At 42.3% G+C, this 10,000-nt stretch overlaps 1 protein-coding gene across 1 annotated transcript in view; it reads right to left on the reverse strand.

Annotated features, from left to right (window-relative positions):
* The window catches only part of LOC143301051 (uncharacterized), a 590,446-nt gene that overhangs the window by 160,546 nt on the left and 419,900 nt on the right, over nucleotides 1–10,000 (reverse strand). Inside the window, exon 2 of the mRNA XM_076615056.1 lies at nucleotides 7,395–7,481. Coding sequence (XP_076471171.1) covers nucleotides 7,395–7,481 — 87 coding nt within the window. The remainder of the gene's footprint in view (nucleotides 1–7,394; nucleotides 7,482–10,000) is intronic.

The following is a 10,000-nucleotide window of genomic DNA, read 5'->3' on the forward strand; positions in this document are numbered from 1 at the left end:
TTCAACAAAACCTTACTCGATGAGAAGATGCAACATCCAATGACACGAACAACATAGGAAAAAATATCACTGGTTAGGTTTTGACAACAATACAGTCACACCACAACATAGAAAGAACATGCCGTTTCCTTTCAAACTTTGTTCATTAACTCAAATCACGCATTATAAGATTTCAGCCTGCTGCGTTAACCCCTTCATTGTTGCTGAAGGCTGTAGGAAGTCAGGCAGTGATTTGGGGATGGGTAGGCATCTCGACTTCTTCTTCCACCTTCACTCTGTGAAGCGTCACTGGGGGCGCCGCACTTAACCACTCGCCAGTTTGAACCAGGTATGTCGATTTGTGTGTGAAAACCTGGGTCTCTGCAAAAATTACGCGTCTAATTAAAATAGTCGACCACTGACCTTGCCCTTGCATTGTTCGTGGTTTAAAAAAAAAAAAAGATTACAAGGTCACGGACACAACTTTAGCACTTGTGGGTGTAACAAAAACAGAACAAAACAATAAGAATGAATAAATAAATAAATAAATAGTTAAACAAATAAATGAATATAACAAGACGACAACCACCACATACAATAACAAAACAAAAACAACCCCCCTATCCCACCTTCTCCCAAATGTAATCAAATAATGTTGCTTACTTATAACCCAGCCAACGGCTAAGAGGCCGTTTCAGGCAGGATAGGGGCCATTTATTTTTCTCACCATTATTATTATCATTCTTCTTCTACTTCTTCTTATTCTTATCATTATTAAAACTGAAAGATCGAATAAACAGTGTCAGCATTTGCGATCACTTTAAAACCCTTTGGGCCCCTTTCGTGCGCGCGAAGGAAAAAAAGGGGAATAAAAAAAAAGAGAAGAAGTATGCCTTCTCTAAAACAACGTTTCTTTCCGACCATTTCGACGAATTTTGAGAGTCAGCGAAACAGGCTCTTTCCCCCGCCTTCTCTCTCCCCCCTCCCCACCCCCCACCTTCCGCCCTTCTCTCTCAGTGCGCGCGCCATAAAGAGCGCGCGCGCATGAAACAAATTTAGAAATCCGGACGGTTTTAACAAGATCAAAGACCGTAATCTGTACACGTGTGTGTAAGCCGTATGTGCGCATGTGTGCGACCTCGCGATGCCGATCAAGCTCTGTGTGTGTGTGTGTGCGTGTGTGTGTGTGTGTGTGTGTGTGTGGTGGTGGTGGGGGGGGGGGGGGGACGTGTGTGTGTGTGTGTGTGTTTGTGGGTGTGTGGGCGCGCGCGTGTGACCAAACTGGAGCACTGCAATGAGCGTTTTAACAAGATCAAAGAGAAAGAAGGGTGGTGCTTCTTCTTGGATGATCAAAGGCACAGCTGAACCGTTTTTAACCAGATTAAAGATCGGCAGTCCTGACTGGCTTCCCAGTCAGCCAAGAGTGGAACGGCTGTCTTTGTGGCAGTGTACAGTCCGTCGCGCGCCCTCCTTTCTTCTATACAGCTTTCATGCTAAAAACAGCCTGTTCGAATAAAGCAATGAAGACATAATTCATATAGACCTTTTCTTTAAGGGAATGAACATGTATGGCGTTCCCCCCCCCCCCCCCCCCGGCCCCTCCCCCCCCCCTTCTTTTCTCTGTCTCTCGTTTCTTGTCGAATCTTTTTTTTTTCATTTTCTGATGTTGGTTGTGTCTCTTTTCTGTGTCTTACTTTCCTTTCTCTGTCTCTTTTGTCTCTTTCTTGCTTCTTCTTCTTCTTCTTCTTCTTCTGCGTTCGTGGGCTGCAACTCCCACGTTCACTCGCATGTACACGAGTGGGCTTTTACGTGCATGACCGTTTTTACCCCGCCACGTAGGCAGCCATACTCCGCTTTCGGGGGCGTGCATGCTGGGTATGCTCTTGCTTCCATAACCCACCGAACGCTGACATGGATTACAGGATCTTTAACGTGCGTTTTTGAGCTTCTGCTTGCGTACACACACGAAGGGGGTTCAGGCACTAGCAGGTCTGCACATATGTTGACCTGGGAGATCGTAAAAATCCCCACCCTTTACCCACCAGGCGCCGTCACCGTGATTCGAACCCGGGACCCTCAGATTGAAAGTCCAACGCTTTAACCACTCGGCTATTGCGCCCGTCTCTTTCTTGCTTGATTTCCGTTTACTCCCCTCTCTCCCCGCAACTCAATTGATTTCCTTTATATCCATGCTTTCTGTTTTCTCTGATTTCTGATTTCTATTTTGACTGTGCTTTCATATCTGTGAAACTGCATGTTTGGTGCATTTCTGTTACGCATGTGTGGGTGTATGTGTGAATGTGTGTCTTCATGTTTTACATTTATTCGCTTATTTACCACCATTGTTGTCTTATTTATTTATTTTTTTATTATTATAATTTTATTAGTATTATTATTATTATTACTACTACCTTTTTCTATATTTATAATTATTATTTATTTATTTATTTATGTCAGCTTATCTATTATTTATTCCCCCGGTTTTTTTGTTGTTGTTTTTTTGTTGTTTTTTTCCCAAGGCCTGACTAACCGCGTTGGGTTACGCTGCTGGTCAGGCATCTGCTTGGCAGATGTGGTGTAGCGTATATGGTTTTGGCCGAACGCAGTGACGCCTCCTTGAGCTACTGAAACTCTCTGATTTCCGGATTCTCTCTCCCTCTGTCTGCATGTTTGTTTGTTTGTCTGTCTGTCTCTCTCCCCCTCTCTCTTTTTCTCTCACCGTTCTGTAGCATTTAAAGCTTTAAAACGTGATTGTTGCATTGTGTGGAATGTCAACATCATTCTGTATTCCTTTCGCCCATTTGTGTTCTTTCTAGAAATGTTGACAATCATCTTTGATATTGGAATTTCTTTGAAACAAAATAAACACATTACATCACTGTTATGCTGTAAATATGTTCACATCTGTGATGTGCTGTGTTTGTTTACGTTATGTCAGATCTTGTTACATCCGGTTTTCATTACACTATATCGAAAATTAGCATCTTTATGTATGTGGCTCAAAATGCATGTCCAACTGTAGCAGAAACATATTTATGATGTCTTATATTTCACATCGATTTAATCAATTCTTCCTCTATCTCTATCTCTGTCTTGTTTTTCTCTCTGTTCCTCTGTTACTCTATCTGATAATGCACATTCGCGCACGGATATGCACAAGCATACGCACATATCGAAACATACGCATACAGATCAGACAGATAAACACACATACACAATAACAGATACTTACACAAATACACACACACACACACACACACAGACACACAGACACACACACACAAACAAACACACACACACACACACACACACACACACACACACACAAACACAGAAACACACACACACACACACACACACACACACACACACAGAGAAAAACATGGGGATGGAAGAAACGGAAAGGGAGGGTTGCAGTGGTGGTTGTTGGGGGTGTGCCGGGATGGGGAAGGGGTGGTTTGGAAAAGGGGGAGGGGGAGGGGGAGGAGGAGGAGGAGAGCAGCTCGTAGCGAGGTCACCCATGCTGTCAATCAAACATCTTTCTCTCTCAGTCCACCTCCCTCCCCCTCCCCCCCTCCTTTCGGCACCCCCACCATGTCCCTCCTCTCCCTCCTCCTCTTCCCCACCACCCCACTCTTCTTACACCAAAAGTTTCCAACAGATTACCATAGTTTTGGAGACCGGGGAGAGAGTAACCGAGGAATGGGATCGAACTAGAGAGAGAGAGAGAGAGAGAGAGAGAGAGAGAGAGAGAGAGAGAGAGGGGAGAGAGAGAGAGAGAGACATAGAGACAGAGAGAGACACACACACAGACAGGGACAGAGAGAGAGCGATAGAGAGAGAGGGGAGAGAGAGAGAGACATAGAGACAGAGAGAGACACACACACAGACAGGGACAGAGAGAGAGCGATAGAGAGAGAGGGGAGAGAGAGAGAGACACAGAGACAGAGAGAGACACACACACAGACAGGGACAGAGAGAGAGAAAAAGGAGATTGGACAGAACAGACGAAGAAGAAAGAGACAAGAGAGGGAAAGAAGGACAGACAGACAGACAGACTCACACACACACACACACACACACACACACACACACACACACACAGAGGGTGGAGAGGGGGGGTAGAGAGAGAGAATGATAGAGTGCGATAGAGATGGACAGAGACAGACAAGAAAAAAAAAAGTATGACAGAAAGAAGAGAGAATGAGAGATAGACAGAGAAAGAGAGAGAAAGAAATAGAGAGAGAGACAGACAGAGACACACACGCCCCCCCCCCCCCCCCACCACCACCAGCACACCAACGACAGTGGCACCACTACCATCACAGCGGCGGACTAAACCGGATGACTGATTACAACGGTATGCGCATGTCAGGAAGGGGCCGTGTGCGCAGACCACGGACCACGAGTACCATTTGACCCCCCTTCTGCCAGGGTTAATGTGGCTTCCTCGTCGCTTTAAATGAAAATCGGAAAAAATCTTTCATTTTCTTTTTACTTGTTTTTGCGGGTTTTTTTTTTTCTCCCACTCTCTCTCCGTGATCTCTCTTGCCCAAAGTTCTGATGTTCCAGATGAGGTAAAAAGTTATCAGACAGAAAATTATTATGAAAGAAAAAAAGAAGAGAAAAGAAAAAAAAAAGTAGTGGGATAGGAAATGAGGAGCAACCAGCAGGGTGAACAGTAGGAATTGATATGGGACACTCGGGGGGCGGGGGGTGGGGGCGTGGGGGGAGGAGGATGTGGGGAAGGGGGGTTCGCGGAGGGTGAGAGGGGCAGGAGAGAGGGGGTGGGCAAAGCAAGGACTTTGGAGCAGACAGTGGAAGAAGTATGGGCACAGCACTATTTCTGAAGTCGTAATATCTGAAAAAATCATGTTGTTGATTTTTTTACATAGCCGGACGCAAACCGACTTCCAGACTAACTAAATGTTCTATAAAAAAAAAAAAAAAAAAAAAAAAACCAAATAAATAAAAAATAAAATAAAATAAAAACAGAAGAAGAGGAGGCAGGGGAGAAGAAGAAGAAGAAGGATGGGGAGGGGGAGGGGGAGGAGGAGATCGAAAAAAATTGCCAAACTTCAAAGAGAGGGAATATAAAACTTAAAGTGAATAAAATCAAATTAATACTTCAGACACATCAATCCATTCTGAGGGAATAAAAAAAAAAAAAAAAAAAAAAAAAATCACTAAAATTTATATTCAAAAAATGGAAAGGAAGAAAATAAGACACAATAAGATAAAATGTAATACAAAGAAACTAGTTTTTATCTAAACGGTGAAATTCTGACAATGTCCTTTTTTGGTCATCGAAATATTTCCACTTAATGTCTGGTGAATTATGTATCAGATACAAGTTGCCTGGAATGCGTTTTGCGCTTTTCGTGGTTTCTACACCCAGGATGCAGTGTTTCTATAATCTGTTTGGTTATTTATTAACCAATACTTCTCAATCGTTTATTCAAAACCCATGTTCTTCCTCGATGAACGATACAATTGTTGTTCTTTTTTTCCCTAGTGTGGAAAAACCCTTATTTGTGTTTGGTTCTGAGTTCCGGAACTACATGCACATTGCATTTACATCCCCAACATCAGTCTCTCTCTGTCTGTCTGTCTCTAGATCTTCTTGAAAAGGACATAAACATTGCTAAGTTTAGATAACAATGGTAAAAAGACGTGGGTGACTAGCATACTTAAATGTTTGAATGCGTACGGCTTTACATATGTGTGGGATAATCATGGCGCTGAATGTATTAGTGTATTTTCAACTGTTTCAAATGAAGAATAGTTGATTACAGGTGGCAGGATTGGCACGATCATACTCAGACTAGTGATAAGTTTTTAAAACATAGAATGTTTAAGACGGGTAACAACGTAGAACCTTATATTTTGCTTGATATGAACAGATAATTATGTCAGAAGTGCATTATCTAAATTCAGGTTCAGTGTTTCGGATATGGCACGCCGTTGTTTCAGATAAGAGGGTATATATATATATATATATATATAATATATATATATATATATATCTGTGTGTGTGTGTGTGTATGTGTGTGTGTGTGTGTGTGTGTGTGTGTGTGTGTGTGTGTGTGTGTGTGTGTGTGCATGTGTGTGTGTGCATGTGTGTGTGTGTGTGTGTTATAATTCATGCTCATCATAAATATTCTTCCCATACCATTGTGTAATACCACCCTTCAGACAAGGGCTGTGGTCTAATCTGAATAAAAACATTCGCATTCTCTCTCCCTAGCCTTTAAAATCTAGCTTTTACGGTGGATATGTAAACGGTATGTTTTTGATTCAAAGCCCGAATTATTTCTTTTCAAACTAAGAGTAAATATTGACAGCCAGGATTACAATGCATCTTAAACTGAAAAGCAATAACAATGGCAACATCAAAAGTTGTGTTTTGAAAGATTGTTAGTCAAAAGATTGATAAAAAAAAATTAAAAGAAAGGAAAATGTCTCCTAATGAAAAGTTTCATTTTTTTAAAGATGCGTTAACTAAACCATATCCTAATATCAAAACTGGATCGTAAATTACAAGAACAACAATACAAAACAAAGACACGCACGCAAACAAAAATTCATTGTTTCCTGAATTTAAAGCAGCTGCGTCCTTCATAATCAGATTCTCTGCCTACGCAAACACACACACACACACACACACACACACACACACACACACACACACACCTAGTCACGTTTTTGGCCGTCAAAATAATAATACCATGTATTTGAACACAAATCTCACCCAAGAAACAAAATTCAAAACACAGGGTAAAAGACTGACAACAGCAACGGGATTTGCATATAATAATGCATAGCAATTTTGCTCTAGAAATCTGATTAGTGGAGATAACTGCGTCGTGATGTCTCAGCAGTTTATCAATTGGCGATTTCCTCAAGGAACGGGTGAAAAACAAAATTTTTAAACAATATGTTTTTACAATTCAGAAAAAAACTAAATAGACCGATAAAAGGAGTTCACAGAGAAAGTGTGTGTGTGTGTGGGGGGGGGGGGGGGGGAGGGGAGAGGAGACAAACAGAATGACAGCGGAGAGACATAGACAGATAGAGAGAGAGAGAGAACTGACAGACAGACATAGAGGCAGACAGAGAGAGAGAATGAGAGAGAGAGAGAAACACAAGGAGAGGAACAGAGACTGAGAGGTGGAACGGGGTTGGGGGGAGGGGGTTGAAAGAGAAAGAGAGACAGACAGAAAGACACGCAGACGGGCAGACAGATAGCCAGAAACAGAGAAAGAGACAGAGTGAGAGACAAACATAGACAACAAAAGACACACAGACAGACAAACTTACAAACAGGCAGACAGAGACACAGACAGACAGACAGACGAAAAGACCGACACAGAAACTACTGTTTCTATATCGACACCGACAGATGTGGAACTGACTTTTGCATATTTTGTTGACTGGTCGGTACCCCTGTCGTTCTGCCTCCTGTGGCGTTTTAGGGGGAGATAACCACGTCCCGTACCGTACTGCAACAAACACACACACTCTGCCATTATCATCATCATTGTCATCAACTTCACATCAATCAAACAGGGCCTCAGTATTTTATTCATTTATCATCATCAATTAACCAGTCAACTACATTACTGACGTTGTCAATTGTTCGTTGTCAAAATCAAACCATGGCTTTGTGATTGTTTGCTAAAAATAAATACCCCAACCACCCACCCCTGTGTCCCCAGAAAACATAACCAGAACACACACACACACACACACACACACACACACACACACACACACACACACACACACACTCGCGCGCCCTCGCACGCACACACACACGTACACAGATGCACACAGGTACACATACAGAAAGACAGACAAAGACACACAACAACAACAACAACATTAACAAAAGAAAAAAAAAAAAGAAAACTGCCTACGGTCTTCCAAATGTGATCCAACTGTAACCACACTCCCACCGTCGCCCCCCCCCCTCCCCCCGCTACAAATCAACAAACCAACTTCTGCCATAAAACAAAGCCGTCTTCTTATCCTGCTATCGAACGCTGACACGCTAAGAGTTATTTATGATCACAAAATCATACACGAACTGTCGAACATCAATAATATATCATCCTGAAATTCAACACTGCTTTCTGCAACTGGCGCGTGATCAAATACAACCTATACCCTACGCAAGGAATCAATAATGGCGACAAGATCGATGTAAACTAAAGAAAAGACAAATTAATGAGAACCCGATGCACTACTACTACTACTACTACTACTACTACTACTACTACTACATAAAAAAGAAGCCCTCTTCTGTTCTCAGTCTTCGTGAACAAGGGAAGAAGACAGCACGTACAGAAAGTACATGGAGAGCCGCGTCACTGACCGCTTGGGGACCGTACAGCCGAGCGGATTGAACGTCAGAGTCACTGACGTCTAGCGCCTGGGCCCTTCTGCCTTGATCTCTCTGTCCTTATTCTTTCTTTACCTCCTATCCCTCTTTTTAGAAGCAATATATATGTGTATGCAATTTTTTTTCTCTCTCTCTCTGTATGTGTGTGTGTGTGTGTGTGTGTGTGTGTGTGTGTGTGAGTGAGTATGTATTGCACTGAATGGTGGTCAGCAAGTGTTTAGTGTGCATGGCCCATCAAAACAGAAAGTAGTGAGATGTCATCACCCTTTCCTCACATAGGCTTTCCTATTCACACTGTTCTCTTCTTATCACTTGACAACGGGCCTATGGTCCGAAACGTCGTGTAAAAACAAAGAGGATTCAACTGCCACCCAAAAGGTTTTTTATAAACTTTAGTTTTTTGTCTTTGTGTTTCGTGAACCAGACCGTGAAACAAAAGACATGACGCAACACAACTTGTTGTCATTGTCACATCAATGATGGTGTAAAACCAACTCATCCATGTCCCTGTTTGAAACCCAGTTGACCGGGCGCAATAGCCGAGTGGTTAAAACGTTGGACTGTCAATCTGAGGGTCCCGGGTTCGAATCACGGTGACGGCGCCTGGTGGGTAAAGGGTGGAGATTTTTACGATCTCCCAGGTCAACATATGTGCAGACCTGCTAGTGCCTGAACCCCCTTCGTGTGTATATGTAAGCAGAAGATCAAATGCGCACGTTAAAGATCCTGTAATCCATGTCAGCGTTCGGTGGGTTATGGAAACAAGAACATACCCAGCATGCACACCCCCGAAAACGGAGTATGGCTGCCTACATGGTGGGGTAAAAACGGTCATACACGTAAAAGCCCACTCATGTACATACGAGTGAACGCGGAAGAAGAAGAAGAAGAAGAAGAAGAAGAAACCCAGTTGAAGAGAAGACCCAACACAACGCTGAAAGGTTAATCAATCATTGCAACGTTGAAAAGACTAATGCACGCAAGTCTCGCTCCGTCCACATGAACTTTAAATCAAGATATAAAAAAAATATGAAAAATCGAAAAACAAAAGACCAATTCATACACGCAGAATATGTAAAATATAACATAACGACAATAACCACTGAAACCATGGTAACATAGAACCTAAAACCAATAGAACCTGCATTAAAAGATGTCTTTAAGATTTAGAAATGGAGAGAATGGGCGCGCAGAAAAAAGAAAAAGAAAATAAATATAAAAATAAACAAACACAGTAATAATAATGACGCAGTTACTTCAACCATGGTAACATTGAACTCAACAAATTCCTTTAGTCTATTTCAAAAGCAGCTGTGCTAAAAAGAAAATGGAAAGGATGTGGAAACAAACTTGTTTTCAACAACCGAATGACAAAACAGTATACATAATACTGGTGTATTCCGGTGTCGTTATGAGGCGAGGGACAGGAACGATGAAAAAAAAACAATGATGAGAAGAATGATGATGGTGCCAGTCACTAAAATGTAGAGAAGTAAATGAGGAAGATAAACTTAGACATGGAAGTGTGTGTGTGTGTGTGTGTGTGTGTGTGTGTGTGTGTGTGTGTGTGTGTGAAAAGTACAGGTGTGTGCTGATGCCACTCGTCCCACCTCTCTG

The sequence above is a fragment of the Babylonia areolata genome, chromosome 27, assembly GCF_041734735.1.
Source record: "Babylonia areolata isolate BAREFJ2019XMU chromosome 27, ASM4173473v1, whole genome shotgun sequence".
In the NCBI taxonomy this organism is placed as follows: Eukaryota; Metazoa; Mollusca; class Gastropoda; order Neogastropoda; family Buccinidae; genus Babylonia; species Babylonia areolata.